Source organism: Anoplophora glabripennis, unplaced genomic scaffold (assembly GCF_000390285.2).
Source record: "Anoplophora glabripennis isolate ALB-LARVAE unplaced genomic scaffold, Agla_2.0 scaffold1306, whole genome shotgun sequence".
Lineage (NCBI taxonomy): Eukaryota > Metazoa > Arthropoda > Insecta > Coleoptera > Cerambycidae > Anoplophora > Anoplophora glabripennis.
The window spans coordinates 1-16,701 of record NW_019417381.1 but is presented as its reverse complement, the minus strand read 5'-3'; the positions used below and the strand labels follow the sequence as shown (position 1 = coordinate 16,701).

At 31.8% G+C, this 16,701-nt stretch overlaps 1 protein-coding gene across 1 annotated transcript; it reads right to left on the bottom strand.

Annotated features, from left to right (window-relative positions):
• Positions 1 to 6,525: 6,525 nt before the first annotated feature.
• LOC108914732 (protein prune homolog 2) lies at positions 6,526 to 16,204 on the bottom strand. Its single transcript, XM_018720601.1, has 7 exons — positions 16,132 to 16,204; positions 15,666 to 16,081; positions 15,438 to 15,611; positions 13,951 to 14,133; positions 13,639 to 13,897; positions 6,970 to 7,182; positions 6,526 to 6,906 (listed from the first exon to the last, which is right to left on the bottom strand). The coding sequence occupies exons 1-7, from the start codon at positions 16,134 to 16,136 to the stop codon at positions 6,780 to 6,782; spliced, it is 1,377 nt and encodes a 458-aa protein (XP_018576117.1). The 5' UTR covers positions 16,137 to 16,204; the 3' UTR covers positions 6,526 to 6,779.
• Positions 16,205 to 16,701: the final 497 nt, after the last annotated feature.

Here is a 16,701-nt window from a genome sequence, read left to right as displayed (position 1 = left end):
TCTGAACTGAACTGAACTACTGAACATCCTAAACTAGCCATGCCATATTGCCACATTTCATATTTCATTCATGGCAGTAGGTATTTTATTCCCAAATAGGTTAATAAAATTATTAGCGAACTTCGCTCTTTATGAACTGAATTCAAGATTCGAAGTGATCGGATCGCTCATCGGGTCAATGGCAAACATTTTTTGCAATTTTGCATTCACTGCTCATTGATATTCTTCCTCCTATATTATCAACTCGAATACCTACTAAAGGATGCAAATAAATCGAAAATGCTGTGTTCTTCTAAGCAAAAGTAACTAATACTTTAATTGTTAACATTTCAAAGCATAATAGTTAGGTACTGTTCACCATTTATATTTAAAGTCAAGTTTTGTACATAATAAATGTGTTTGCCTATTATAAATCTCTGTCTGTCATAATTATGTAGATTAATAATTTTAAATATGAGCATATGTACATAAGTATTCTTATTATATCAGCAATTTTTTCTTCAATTTCTTTTTATATTGAAATGCCATTATTTGTTTTTTCGTTAGGCATTTTCAATATTCTAAGAACAGAAGAAACTTCTTGTGGAGGGTTTCAGGATTAATTGGCCAAATTTAAAAATTTTATTTTAGGTACAATGAGGTACAATAGTGTTCGAGGTACAGGGTGAGAAAATTTGAAAAATATATCAAATTTTCTAAAATATCTCTGAAGTCGTTTAATACAGATGGAGTGATGAAATTTGTGAATGATTTATCTAATTAAAGATAAAAATCTGTTGAATTTGTATAGAGGTAAATACTTCTACCCTTAACAGAAATACCACAAGTAACTATCATTGGGAATCTAAAATTCGACGGCACTGACTATTGTGAAAATTCTTCAAAAGACGGACTTTTCTCAAATTATTGCATTTCTAAACTTACACATATCCGTTATAAAGCCTGTTAAGCCTAAGATAAGTCTTAAATTACTCGTAGAAAAAGTTCAAGTGACCCTTTTTGACGATTTTAATCATGGAACGGCCGAAGAAATCATTGGCGTAGGAATTTTGAAACTTTTTCGAGGACAGGCCTTCTTCATCTAACAATTTCTAACGTTTCATTACTACGTTGAACGTCTTCAGAGGTATTTTGGAGAATGAGATTTCTTTTTCAATTTTCAACAACCTATACCTCGAAAATGAAGCTTTTCCGAACATTCATTCATGGGACTCTTTCCTGATTTTTGACCACTAAAATTTTAATATTGGTCTATTAATTTTAGAACATTCTGTATGTGGCGCAAGTGGCAACGTTTTAGCTTTTACTTTTATTATCCTTTCAAGTGCGTTCAAAATTACCCGCGTTTGATCGTGTTAATTTCAATCCCTAATAAATCTTCTAATTAGTCTAAAACTGCTTACACTTTACTCTATAATACTGATCAAATGATCAATGAAGATTAATTATCTACGAAATTAAGAACCCCTTTATTGTATAGAATGATAAAAATAAGTATTATAAAATCGAGACTTTAGAACACATTAATTAACATGTTTGGAATTCTTGATTTTGGCGGAACGGTGAATAACGTAGATACACATGTTCAATTGGAAATTTTGAAAAAAAGTAGTCTGTTGAATATTTAAAGAAACTGGGATAGACTTAAACAACGGTTTTCTACTCTAAAATAATTTACCTGCCTCATTATGCAGGGTGTAACAATTTAATAATATATTTTCTTATTTAAACATTTGCCCTTGAAGCCTTCGATTCTAAGATACAGCTTGTTGAAATTAAAAAAAAAGAGTGAAGATAATAGATTTAAAATTAATTTTAAAATAATTAATCTGAAGAAATTAAGTCTCACAAAGCTCAAACCAATGGTGTAGAAATGAGGAATGTTGATTAAATTTTCTTTTAAAGTATTATGGAAATATACAAGGTGTTCCCTTAATGATATTTCTACATGGAAAATTATTGATAGTTTGCTTTATAAACTATGGTACCGTTGCGAAAATACGGGGTGTTAAAATTTTAGGAAAAAGGAAATTAATTAATATTTTCAAAACCGCTCGAGATATTTCTGTGATATTTAGTACGTATATAGTTAATAAAGGCGCATGTTTTTCAATGCAAACATAATTTTTAGCTCTAACAGTGGCGTCTGTACGAGCACTGACTGATATTTTTAAAGAAAAAAAAATAGTACGCCATTGGTTTTTTCCCAAATAACAATATTTTAAGAGCTCTCTTGAGTTTTTATCCTGCGATGCGCCGTTTTTGAGTAAAAAAATAAAACCCGTTGTATATTGTCCGTAATTAATTAATATAATTACTGAAGAATACAATTTTGCAATAAACCTATAGTTGGCCTGAAATGTGTTACTTACATTTCTGACATTTTGAAGTAATTCAAGCGGTTTCGAAAATATTAATTAATATCCCTCTTTTTCCTAAAATTTTAACACCCCGTATTTTCGCAACGGAACTTTTTGGACCATAGTTTATAAAGCAAACTGTCATTAATTTTCCATGTAGAATCACACCCTTAAATATTCGCATATCATTAAGGAACACCCTGTATATATATGTATATATATTTCCACTGATTGTGAGTAAAAAATATTTCCATTTGTCATTTTTGAAATGCAAATTTTATTATGCCCTTTTTGCACAGCTTTTACTCTTTGGTACAAATTAGTAATTTATAATGATAACTCGTCTTTAATCGTTAATTACCGGTTAACTTACAAATATACAGGATGTTACTCGACAGGGTGTCAAAAAATTCTCCTTTATTTTTGACACAATGTAACGTTATATCCTGTAGTTCTGCATTGGTTATACATATAAGCTATGCTATTTCCATAGACACTGAGGAAATATAAGTATCTAACCATCAGCTATAAGACGGTAAGTAAGAATTAATGACAGGAAGATTACAATGTCAGAAGCTACACGAATATAGTACGTACATATTTGAGATTGATTCACCAGATCATCCGTAAAACTATAATGCTTTTTAGCACACAGAAATCGGAGAAATGCGATTTTGTCACTTCTTTTCTTTCTTATTATTACAAACTTTTTATTAATACCCCTGTTAATATTGTGAATAAAATTCCTAATAATATTGTTTGTTGCAAATGTCAAAAACTTCAAACATCTCCTTTTTATGCAACGTGAAGAATTATTACAACTGTTGAAACGTAAACAAAAAAATAAATCATCGTTGGGTTCTGACCAGCTTATTCTTCCATCTGTTGTTTTAAAATGTTAAATCTAATAATAAGGCCACTTATACAGGGTGTCCCAGAATATGTGGGCAATCTCATCTCGGATTTATACAGGAGACGTTAAAATAACATGACAAGTTCCTATACAAATTTTCCCTAGAGGGCCCCTCTACGGAGATATAGACCCCAAAAGGACCCCCCCCTGAAAATCGATTTTTTTAAATAACTTTTAAAATTATGTAATAGAATTATTTTTAGGAAAAAAACAAATGTAAATAAAAGCGGCATTTTTTTAGATAGGGACAGAAAAAACGCAAATTTCACCGGTTTATTTATGTTCACGGATAGATATAAAAATCATATTAAATAAAAATAGTTTTTTGTCAAAAAAGTTTCATTTTATCGATATCAAGCAAGAGTGCTTTTTTTAGATTAAGGTATGTAAAAATATTATTTTTATACCTTTATCGTAGAGGGTATAAAAAAATTGACATTATACTACAGCTAGTCCATCCCTGGCAAACCAAATATGCTAAATTGTTTTCATGGGTCAATTTTTAAGGATGTCCATCGTATTAAAAAATAATTAAATTACACGAAGTATTTTAAGTTATTAAAAAAAATCGATTTTCAGGGACATCTTTTAGTGGCCTGTATCTTCGTAAGGGGGCCGTCTAGGGAAAATTTTTATAGGAACTTATCATGTTATTTTAATGTCCCCTGTATAAATAATTTATCGTTTAATACCGGTGTTTTTCCAGTCTTTAAAATTAGGTTAAACAGTACCTATTTATAAGAGCAATCCAAAGTTAGTTACCATATGGTCTAGTTTTTACATTATTATTAGTCAGCATGGTTTTTGCCCTAGTAGGTTTGCAAGTACGGCTATACTTGCATTTTATGAAAAATTGAGTGCATTGAAAAAGGGGAATGTCTCACGAGAACATTCGATTGTGTGGATCATAAAAAATTATTGACAAAATTATATGCATATAGTAAAAGGACTTACCTTTAAATTGGATCTCCCCTTTTTTGAAAGATAGGAGACAATATGTTAACCCGTCTCATCATATTGATGACCACGGTGGCTTAAATAAAATTTTTAACTCGGAGTTCCACAAGATTCTGTTTTGGACCCGATACTGTTTATTTTATACATCAACGAATTGTTTACTTTAATACCTAAAATGTTTCTTCATCACTAACTTTCAATTTTGGTTTGGTTCCCAGTAAATAAAGAAAATACATCGATTTATATAAAAACAATATCTCTTTATTTTCCAATTAAGCTATAAATAAATATTATACTAAGATTAATACTGCCAGTATCCACTTCAAATATTCGAGACAGTAGATCTACAAATAGGCTATGAATATTAAGTACGTTACAGATATAACACATCACCAGAACATCCCTATTCCAAAATTCACAATAAACAGAATATAAATAGGATAATAAAAATATATAACATACAAAATTTACAATTCAAGTATATCCATACTACATTTTAAAGTAATAGGAAATAAGAAAGAACCATTTAGATTCGAAAGATAACTATTGTGTTCGATGCACTGGCATTACTTAAATTTTAAAATATGCTTAAATTGCAAAACAATTCATTATTTCTTAATTTTTTCTACTGATGTTTTGTAATACATTGAAGTAAAAATTAATTTGCAACTTAAGCATAAATAATGCCATTATAATCGACCATTAGTTACTTTTGTAAGACCGAAAGATCCATAGAGAGCAGAAGGTGGATTATTATTTATTTTTCTCAAGAAAAATTAAAATTTAAGTACTCAGCAAAGACATGAAATTGTATCAAATTTTCTTTCTTTGATATATGGAGTGTCCCATAGTTAGCCCGTCAAAATAAGAAAAAAAGTTCTAATAAACATAGGTCTGGAAATGCTTCCATTTATTGCAGATGTGTTGCTAAGGAAAGTTTTCATTAAAATCTGTGGGAATAAATAGGTGTAATTATTATAGATATTTACTATTTTATTCTTAGGAAGATGAGTAGACAATCATTCTAAAATTTGATTTGAATAGTTTTATAGTTTTTTTACAAAAGGAAGGTGGCTTATTGTACTTCAAAAGGACATACATATATTTAAATAAAATCAATTTTAATGTTCTAAGACCCCACAAAAACATAAGTCACTAAATCGATTGTCCCATAATTAGCGTGCCAAACTTCTTCAATAGGTGCTACACTCAAGAATATAAAAAAAAATTACAATAATTTTTTTTTGTTTGATTGTAGAATCTAGTTGACACATTTTTATGATTCTACTTAAAAATGGAACTTCCTATAGAAATTCAATAAGGGCACTTTTGTAAGAAATAATAAAACGTTAAATTTTGTAATAAATCTTGGGGAAAAAAATTATGAACAAAAAAGCTGACACAGACTTTTTACCACCACTCCATCAGTTCTTATCTATTTCCGAATCAAATTTTAGAATTATTTTTTACTCATCTTATAGAGAATGAAATTGTTTTTTTAAATTTCATTTCCACAATGGTCAGAGATTCCTTATGGGCTAATGTTTCTTAGAACCCTTTCTTATTTATTAATGTACAATTTAGTAATGTCTGGCAGATTTGGACTCCCTGTATCAAATATTTAAAAATGAGTACTTTTCTTGTTATTTATATTTATTTTAAAAAAAAGTAATTCACCTGTATATTTTTATTGACAAAATGCTCACTGACCTATACCGAGACAAAGAGAAAACAATATATTTTACTTATTTACTTATTTTGGCTAAATCATCTCGCATTAATTTGACTTCACTTTTTATGTGCTCTAATTCTTCTCGTTTAGAAAAAAATTATGTAAGAGAAAAATGAAAAATGTATTTAATACGAAATACCTATCACAGCTAATGTTTCTAAAATTTGTTAACCAAACTATTGAGATTAATCCCCTTTCCTTTTATATTTTTTATCGATTCTATTATGTTGATTTATAAAATTACAAAACGATTATTGCATCTGTTCAATTTATAATTCAGTTCACTTAATATACAAAAAATCCTTTTTCTGGGGAACCAGTGAGCATTTTAATAATACAACAACGGTAATAAACATATGAACATTTCTTCTGTATTCAACAAATACATCCACGACTGTTTCACATTATGCGCTAATGTACAAATACAGGATCTAGAGACTTTTCAATATTTACCGATAAATATGCCATAAACTCTTGAAAGCAAAGTCAACGATTCTTTCAAATATTGTACTGAATATGATATGTTCAAAAAATTCCTCTATAAACTATAATTATTTTATTGGTTCCATGACAGTTTTATAAGAAAAGAAATTTTCATTTGCAAAAAGGTATTGTACCGCCTTGGAAACTACAAAAAAAAACAAAAGTGGAACCCGTAACACCTTTTACCTGTCTGCACCATTAAAAACATATAAAAACATATGAAAGATTCGATGTATAAAAACCAAAGTGATTGGCTGTAATACGATGTAAAGCTTTGGGAATGTTTTAATATCTAAAATTGGTAGGCAAGGCGTGACAATATGTCATCAGGGAACTAAGCACTACAGTGCAAACTATCGTAAGCTTTAACCTTATCTGGAATGGCAGCTGCCTCTAGAGGGACACGAATCATCAATTCACGTAGTGTCGCCACGAAAGTTATCTTCCTATAAAATTTGGAGCTAAAACAGAATACAAAATGGATGAATTCCATTTTCCACTCCTAAAAATTAAAAAAATCCTACCTTATGAAAGGTTTAGCCATAAAAAGCATGGTCTTTATCCACAAAGTAGGATGCACAATGTACAAGTGGCTCAGGTTCTTTCTTAATTTTCTCCCAATCATTTGGTAACATCTCTTGAGCCAACTAAATGAAGGTAACTTAGCTGCAGCACCATGTAGATATACAAGAACGTAGTCTTCGGTAACCAAACGTTCCAAAGTCCAAAGTACATATCTTAAAAAAATACATTGGTATATCATTTTCAAATATGGGGATAGGGTGACACATTTTTGTTAATACTGGAGGATACAGGCTAAACAATGATATAAAGAAAACACTACAACAGGAATATTGTTTTTTTTTTTCAAGATTAGTGAAATAAGCAAATCCTGGCTATTTTGATTAGTTTTTGACATGCAGAGGACTCTTTTAAATTTGTCTATTTTACACAGACCCACAGTTGCAGACCCACAGTTTATTATCAAAAAAATGTTTATCCACGACTATCCTATAAATGTTTATTATACATGTGTTTTCTGAATAATAACAATATCCATTATTCACTGGTTTAAATAGCGCAGGTATCTATCTCACATGCAGGAGGCCGTGGGTTTTATTCCTTGTAACAACTATACACTTTTTATTTATTTTTTTACAAAACCTTGAAGAAATATGAAATATAGTAGTTGAAGATTATAAAAATGTTTTATTTTATAAATATAATCTAATTTCTGCGAAAAAAAAATGAAAAATACTCTGGTTCCGGGAACTGAACCCATGACCTCTGGAGTATGAGATGAACACTCTTCACTGATTGTAAGCCACAAAAACTAATGAATACTTGTAAGTTCTCCAGCTTATATATGTACGTCAAACAATTGTTGCTCAATGAACTAATTCGTCATTACAAAAACTTACAAAACGTTTATAGACAGTGAAAATGAGATGACTTGTACAGTTGGCGCCACCCAAATGTGAACGGATTTTGGTTGTTATGGAAATTTCATCTGGATTTTATCGTAGTAGTTCAAACTTTTCTTAGTTGTGTAACACAGAGAGGGTATTTTGATGGATAAATTTGACCAAGGCATTGTCTTCCGCGTCACTGGAAACATTCCCGACATCTTGCCTGATATATCTTTGTAATCTTTGTTCTTCTTGCCAGCGTTATTTAATATAAAATATACAACTCTTACTGACATTTAAATCAGCAACCACTTCACTCAAAGACCAATTATCTTCTAATTTAGCTACAGCCCTTGCTCTTTACGCCTCAGTTAAATGCTCCTGCATATTTCACGTTACTTGTTTACATTTCATTATGTTTGCTCTAAGTGACATATATTTGACAACTATTGAATTTTACGACGACCCTGATTTGAAGTTTAAATTACATGGTACAGTATTGCCGTTCACATTTGGGTGGCGCCGACTGTACATACCCAGAGATACAGAAAGTGTAGAAAATTGCAAGTTTATAGTTATTACTGGAAAAATCAAAAAAACTTTAAATGTCTTTATATGTCTACATATGAATCGTTTTTATAATGGAGGACTGACAAAAAATTTAATCCTTTTTCAGAATTGGTTTCGTTAGTATATTTCACCGAGTTGTCCACAAAATATAAACCGTTGACCTTGTGGAAAAACTACTGTATGCTTATAATTAATATAATTCAAGGTATTGATATTGAAAATTATAGTAAATTAAGAGCCGTTTTAAAACGGAATTCTGAAGGTTTTCGGGCTAAAAAAGGCAGTACTTTTTCTTTGGAAGATATAACTAAATTCTTTACGAAGGCTTGTGATGAAAAATATCTCGCAACAAAGGTAAAAAATCAAAAGTATACACAGTACTTAGATTTTTTTTAATTAAACAATGTATTACCCAAAGGGTGTCTGATAGCATAAAAATCTCAAAATGGTCAAAATGTGACAAGTTGTTTCTGAAATAAAAGTGCACATTCCACCTGATGTGTACTTCTATGGGAAGGAAGAAATAAAAATGGTACTAAAGTTAATACTTATTAACATATTAGTAATGATGTCAAGTACACGTCATTTTGAGTATTTAAATGTATCTGGTATTTTTTCAATGAGTATCAGTTACTTTGTACCTGATGGTACAATGTGCTAATCTGATACTAGTGATACTACCAATACATATCTACCCGGCACCTACTATATTTCTTTATCTAGAAAAGCTTCACAGATGTTAATGAATACACACTAACATTCTTCTTTAAATTTGAAAATAAATACTTTTAATGCAATTAACTCATTATTATTATGTGGTATTATAATTTATTGCAAAAAAATATGATGATACTCTTCATAAAGACAAAATGTGTATAATTCATATATCATACAGAGCCTTCATAAATATTTACAAGCCATATGATCGCCGAACTTAGGGCACCTAACATTGCACGATTGTACTGATAACAAAAATTCCCTAAATCACAATCACAGCCAATGAAACAGAATATTGTGTTTTAATGTAATATAATCTTGATCTTGTTTTAATTTTACCAAAATATAATTGCTAACATGAAGGAGATAAAATTACTGTTCTAAACAAAATTACTGGTCACGTAGCTTGCAATCATTTATGAAGGCTATGTATCTGTATTATTATACAGAATAATAAAGTCATGATTTATAAATATCACTCTTTTTCTTAATAACTGATGAATACTGAGATTAAAAATCTAGTATCTACATATATATGTATATGTGTGTACACATACTATCTTTCAGCTATTGCCAATTGTCCTATATTCAGATACTGGGTACTGAGGTATGGCAAGTATTGACCACCCAATATTTTTTATCTCACCGAGTAACTTTTTACCCAGTAGTTACAATATTCATATTACTACATATACGCAATAGAAAGAGGACCGCCTAGCCGGGTGTCTTGGCTGGCGGATTTCGATCTGCCGAGTCAAGCATCACGGACATGGGCCGGAATTTGGATGGGTGGCCTAAGGCAGGCTCAGGGACGTGGCTGTGGCAGCCTACCAAGAGACCTGGGTCGCCCAACATTTGCCGCACGCGTGTGGTCCCCGATAAATGGTAATGAGAACAGATCAAGAAATCTCTGTAACTCAAGACCATGCTATCATACATTAACTGTACGAGACTTTGCCACCAAGCCATCCGTGTAGTAAATAAGATGGTTTGAAGAAAAGTACTCGAGTAATGTAGGAGGGTGTACAAGGGGCCTAAAAAGGCCTAAGTGCCGGTGGAAGACAATTCCACCACCCTCCGACATACACACATACATACGCAATAGAAACGAATCTCCACTAAAAATATATTTTTTTTAATTTCTGTATGCTTAAATATTCCCACAAGTCATAATTTTTTGTATCGTTTGGTATTTTAAAATCTTCAAACGTACAATATTACTTTTGGTACATGGAACATGATGACTTATAGTAGGATCGTATTCGATGCAAAGTAGAGCAAAAAGTTGTCGGTCTTTTATCAAAGGAAAATCGTGTCATCATTTTTAGGAGGCTAAGATGAACTATTTCAAATTTAAAATGAAATTGAATGTAAAATTTGAAATACCGCTGCATACGCACTGTGTTGTGGTTGTAGCTATAGTCGCCCAGGTGCATCGAGTGTACGAAGTGGTCGGTTTACATCAAATACTAAGCTGGCGAGCTTGTTCGGAAATCAGAGAGCACCTCCAAAAAACGTGGCGCGTACAGAGGTAAAATGTAGTACATATGAGGAATTTAAAAAACAAATTGGATTTATAATAAATTACATTTAAAATAAATAGTTTATGAGCATAAAGGAATTTTTGTAGGAACAAGGGTGCCAGACGTGAACTAATCCCTTCGTCCCTTCATAATGTATTGTAATGTATTATTCAATTTCTAAAACCCTTAAAAGCGTATGCATTGGTTCCCTTGACAGGCAATGATTTATTACTTTGCATTGAATATGATCCTACTATAGTTGTTTCCTTTTAAGCATGTACCTGTAGTATTCCATGTGTTTCATTTAACACATTCTCAGGCAATATTTTATTATAAAAATTATTGTATTAGATAAAAAAATATATAGAAATAAATCCTCAAATCACCTCTGAGCTTTGAGACCTTCGTAAATGTAATTTAGGGGTGGCAAATGGTAATGGAAGAAAATAAAGTTCCTAAGTGAAGTCGTCTCTACATGTTTATAAATACCATAATCAACTGCCATTTTGGGGCAAAATCTCTATTACCAATCATGAAACACAAGTATGAATTTTCAATTCATATCAATAAAATTAATTGACTGTAAATATTATAAACTCAACATGTATATTGATCTGAAATGTTAATGAAAAATTAAATTGACAATGTCATACTGCTATGTTGCATCAAACCAGAGCAATGGGTTGCAGTACTTGGGTCTTTAGCTGAAGAGTAAAAAAAAAGAGAGTTGGTAGTTGTTATCAAGAGATCTTTTCAAACAGTATATTTAATAGTGATGGGCACTATCGAATGGATTCAGTTATCGGATAATTTATTAATCATGTGTTATTACACAGGAACACAAAAAAAAATTCCATGAACCAGAGGGTAGACCTCACTATTCTTAGGTTTGCTGAAACCGAATATGGTCATAAAAATTATTTCAATTCCCGTTTTCCCGCTAGCACCCCCTAAAGGGGGTTAAATTTTTTTTCATACAAAATTAAGATGTATGCGTATTTCTATGTTTTTTGGGACGCTGAAACCGAAAATGTCTACAAAAAATGAATTTAACCCCTCTTACTCGTTAGCACTTCAGATATTTTAAGCAAGAGAGTTCGGTATCATCGAAAGAGGTAAATGCCGAATCGTGAGAGTCCAGGGGACTCACATTAATCAAGCACCCTGAATCGTGAGAGGCAAGGGGACTCACTTTAAACAAGCATCTCGAACCGTGAGAGGTAAGGGGACTCGCATTAAAAACTACCTACCACGTCCACGCCATTGTTCCTGGTCCACTAAGAGTAGAACCAAATCATAAATACGTCTAAGAACTGATATTTCTGATCGGTGAAGTATTGACATTTACAACATAGGAGGTACTCTTAAACTTGTCTAATTAACAGGCAATTGACTTTAGATCGTTGGAATTTCAAGCGTTGAGTCCATGAAAACTTTGGTTCTCCTCTTTTACGCAATTTACCGAGAGCCAACTTTTATATGGAGTATAAAAGTTCTGCTAGTTCTTTTAAATGATTGTAAGGAAGTGTAAGGGGGTAATCGAGTAAGTGTATATCATTTTTTGTAGTCATTTTCGGTTTCAGCATTCCAAAAAACAGAAGTACACATACATCTTAAATTTGTACAAAAATTTAAAATTTAACCCCCTTCAGAGGGTGCTTGCGGGAAAACGGGCAATTGAACTCATTTTTTATGGTCAAGCGACCCCAAAAAACCTAAAAATAGTGGGGTCTACCCTTTGGTTCATGAATTTTTTTTGTGTGCCTGTGTAATTAGTACCTATACTTGACGGCCAAAATTATAGATAGTGATTCATCGCTAGCTCTTGGACTAGTAAGGGGGATGAAGCGTGACAGGAACAAAAATCCATTGGCGTGTCTGCGTAAAAGGCAACAAGATATAGAAAATATTGAAAAAACATAATAAAACATAACATCTAATATTTTTTACGGTTTGCTATAACCGGCACTTTGATCAATTTTAATTATTACAGCATTTTAAAACGTCCCAGTTGTGTTTTTTTAATTTATAAATTTATTATAGCCATGGAATTAGACCCCTCGTCTACGCTTATGCTATGACGTTTCTCAGGTCGGGCAAATCAAGTCCGTTTACACCCACTAAAAAAGCATTTCCCTATTCCCTACCAAGTGCAAAAGACAGAGATAAAATATAGATCGACGTTCAGTGTAACTCAGTCTATACACGATTATAGATTCTACCGATGTGCATGGCGAGCGGCACAAAGATAAATAATATTGAACCGTATAGAAATCATTTTATATTTTATACGCATTATGGTAATAGTGTTTTTATATTATGTATTAGTCACTCTTTATAATTTCGACCGCTGAGTATAGTTTGTAACTTTTGAATAAATCCATTTGAATAAATTTATTTGATGCTGGTTGTGGGAACTATTTATTTTTAGACAGAAAGATAATTTATCAATTTATTACGTATACGTATGTTTATACGGTACACGTACAATAGTTATTCGTTTATGCGAAAACCTAATTGTTCGTAATGTTAATGCTTGTCTCGTCTCTCTACTAACATTAACCAGTGATCACGACTATCAACCAGTGACTATTACTTCAGGGGCACGTAGCATGGAGCCGATAGTTTGCTAACCATTACTATTTTCATTGAAATACTTTTGGACCAGAAATAATTCGTAAATAATAGTTGGATACTATTGAATATTTTGATAGTTTATTGTGACTAATATTCACTATTTGTTTCCCTAGAAAAAGTATTTCATTCTACATATAAAATAGAGTATAAAATTTGAAAGTTAATAATTTGGAAAAAACAGAAATCTTTAAACAATAACAATAAAAATTTTATTTATTAGAAGCTAAAAACAAACTCTCCGAAACGAGAATTTTTGAGGACCCTGTATTTGTGAAGGAAAAAAATGGAAAATGAGTTTATATTCTTAATACTTAAAAAAATTATTCTAGTGACTTACAGGAACAGGTTGTCCATCACATAATCATAATCCACTCTCGACCTATCAGGTAAGAAGCAAGCGGAAAACAGCACAATAGCAGTGTGGCCTCCTGCTCTGAGGTATCCACCATGAGAGAGCACTCTTTTGTAAGGTTCGATAACACGCATATCAATAGTGCGTTGTTCTCCACCAGGCAACACCATCCGCTGCCAATACCTGGCGTGTCGACGCTCATCTGCCGCACTTAGAGGCTCGATTGGCTCAGGAGAGATGTTATCTAAAAAAAAAGGAAACAGTATTGCAAATTTAAAAAATAAAACATGTACACACCATCGTTTTCCAGATTATCTTTACCATTTTCAGTTTCTCCGTTAAAAACGTCTTCAGACTTCAAGCTATCAGGATTGCTGTCTAAAGAAGAAACATCGCTTTCTTGATCAGATTCAATTGGCAAGACTTTTATTATTCTTAGTTTATTGCTTCTTTTATTGTGTGCCAGAAAATTTAAATTTCCTGTAAAACAAATAGTAGAATAATTTAAGGCAAAAAGTTTTAGATAAATATGTGCTGTAGAATTCTTCATTTTTAAAATATAGGGTGTCGAGATTAAAAAAGGGTCAGACTTTCTGAAATATTTACAAGAAAGTTTGAAGTTTACTGATAAAAACTGGGAAAAGTTCATTGAATTGGCTTATTAATATGTCAACTATAAGAAACAAAATTTCCAAACCATGAAGCTTACCAATTACTATTTGGGAAATTCAATAATTACATTTAATTCCTAGTGGCGTTACTAAAAAAAAATGATTTCTTCCATTTTGTTAAGGAGGTTTATCTGATTTGGAATTGACGGACAAATATTCATAAAAAAATTAATATAAGCTTATTAATATGAAGGAAATCCTCAAAAAAAATTATGACTAGTTTGGATACCTAAGAGACGAGATATTACTAAAATAATTTTTCACGATTTAGTACAGAGTCTTATGAGAATGCAGATTTTTTTGGTCTTTCCACTTAGAATGTAAAACAATTGACGAACAGTTTCCACAGCAACTTGTATAAATAGGAAACCGATATCTAAGGAACCGTACGATAGCTTGTAGAAATCGATTAGGTACTTGTAAGATACATAATTTATAATAATGCTCCTTCAAACTGCTGTCGTTGAGTAACTTAACCTCTATATGCGTGATAGCGTATTATTTGAAATTCGCAGATGTGAGATATGATGTATATTTCAAGCTTAGGCATCAAACAAAGCCAGCCAAGTGCAACGTTGCCAAATCTAAAGGCTTATTACTTTAGTCACTAGCGAATCTACAGAAACTCTCGTTAGACTTTAGACGTACCTCCGTACCCAATAAACCTCCTTAAAAGAACAATTTGCTTGAAAGTTTTTAAATTTTGTCATTCACACAGTTGTATAAATCAGAGTAAATTGAAAATAACTCGATTTTTAAAAAATCTGAAAATTTGATTTTTTTTATAGAAATGCAATTTTAAATGTCAAAATTAGAAAAAAAAACAGATGTAGAAATTTTAATTTTTTTAAATGTCCAGAAAATTTAAAATGCTAATGATTTTGGATATTTGACAAATTATCAGCAACATCTACATCAAATATCCATCCGAAATGCTTGAGAAAATTATATATTTTTTTTAATTTCAATACTCTGTAAATTGAAAACGGAAAGTTCTATGCCCCACATTAAAAAAAAAGTTTGGCTTAAATTTGATCATTTGGTCAAGTTCCCAAATTAAAATTACCCCGTAGAGAAAATTACTCGATTATCGATAGTTTTTCTATTTCTCACCTTCTTTTTCATTCATGGTAAGGGAAACATTCTGTAAATTAGAACTTAAATGTGCTTCATAGATCGATTTATCATTTTCATTTTCATTATCACTGGGTATATCATGTGCAACCATTTCCACTGGTAAATCGTACATTAATGATTTTTTTAAAGCAGATGGACTATCTGGAAAATCTATATAATCACATAACATTATGTTTCAAAATTCTGGTTTAACTTCATACTGACCTGGTAACTTTTCATTGTACTCGTCCATTGGTAAGTCAATATTGAAATGATATTCAAACTGGTGTGACTCAGTACTATTCTCCAAAGCAGTACTGTGTGCCTGCGGTAAAAATGAAGGTTTCTTTGCTTTCGGTTTTTCTGGTATTAAATCTGGAAAATCTGAAGATTTTGGGGATGTGGGTGAATACATCAAGGGGTGAGAATTCGTTGCATTTTTTGTAGTTGAAATATTTCTATCTGAGAAAACAGAGTTATTGTGATCGTATTTAATGTTATCCAGCCTTTCATTATCCAATATTTCGCTAGTAATGGGGTTGGAAAGCCGCAAGACTTGACTAGTGTTTGTGTTTTCATGACTAGATTCGTCGGAAACATCGGAAATGTCCATCTTTTCCGAAGACGGGCTTGTTACCTCACTGAAATAAATATTTAAAGCTTGAGAACGAATAAATGTAAATAAGTTAACCTCATTCGAGATTTTTTCCTCCTATCGCTGGTTTTTCTATTTATTTTTTAGTATATCGTCTTCGACATACTTGTATATAATTTTTTGAATTTTGACACTTGCTTGTAGTGTTGCCACTTTGAGTTAAATTTTCTATTTCTATGGTTGCCATTGTTGCCAATGATATAAATATGAAATATATATAAGAGGTCTTTCGTTTTGGCAAAAATAGTAACAATATCAGTTCAGACTAATTCTAAGTTGCTACTAACTTCTGATAATTATTATTTTTGCCAAATCGAAAGGCCCTAAGCAGTGAAGACTGTGGTTTCCGTGTTCAAAATTTCCTGGGTCACGTAAAAGTGGTGTTGATGTAACTAAGTAGAGTATGCGCCATTATTCCATGGCTAGAAATTGGCCTCATTGATTTGGGATCGAGGGGGATTATCCCTCTTTATCCTGCCTCATCTCGTGTAGGCCTGGACGGCCTTCGTAGGTGGGCCCCATCCGTCGTCTACCCCGACCGCAAATGCGGCCGGTGTAGGCGCTTTGTTGGACCTCCTTTTGTCCTGGCTAGGCCCCGCCGGCTAG

Excerpts from the sequence above, each read along its gene's own strand:
- LOC108914732 (XM_018720601.1), bottom strand. Across the intron at positions 14,134-15,437 it reads TACCATGAATGAAAAAGAAG|GAAATTTAAATTTTCTGGCA; the intron begins GTGAGAAATAGA and ends TTTGTTTTACAG. Across the intron at positions 13,898-13,950 it reads AGATAATCTGGAAAACGATG|ATAACATCTCTCCTGAGCCA; the intron begins GTGTGTACATGT and ends CTTTTTTTTTAG.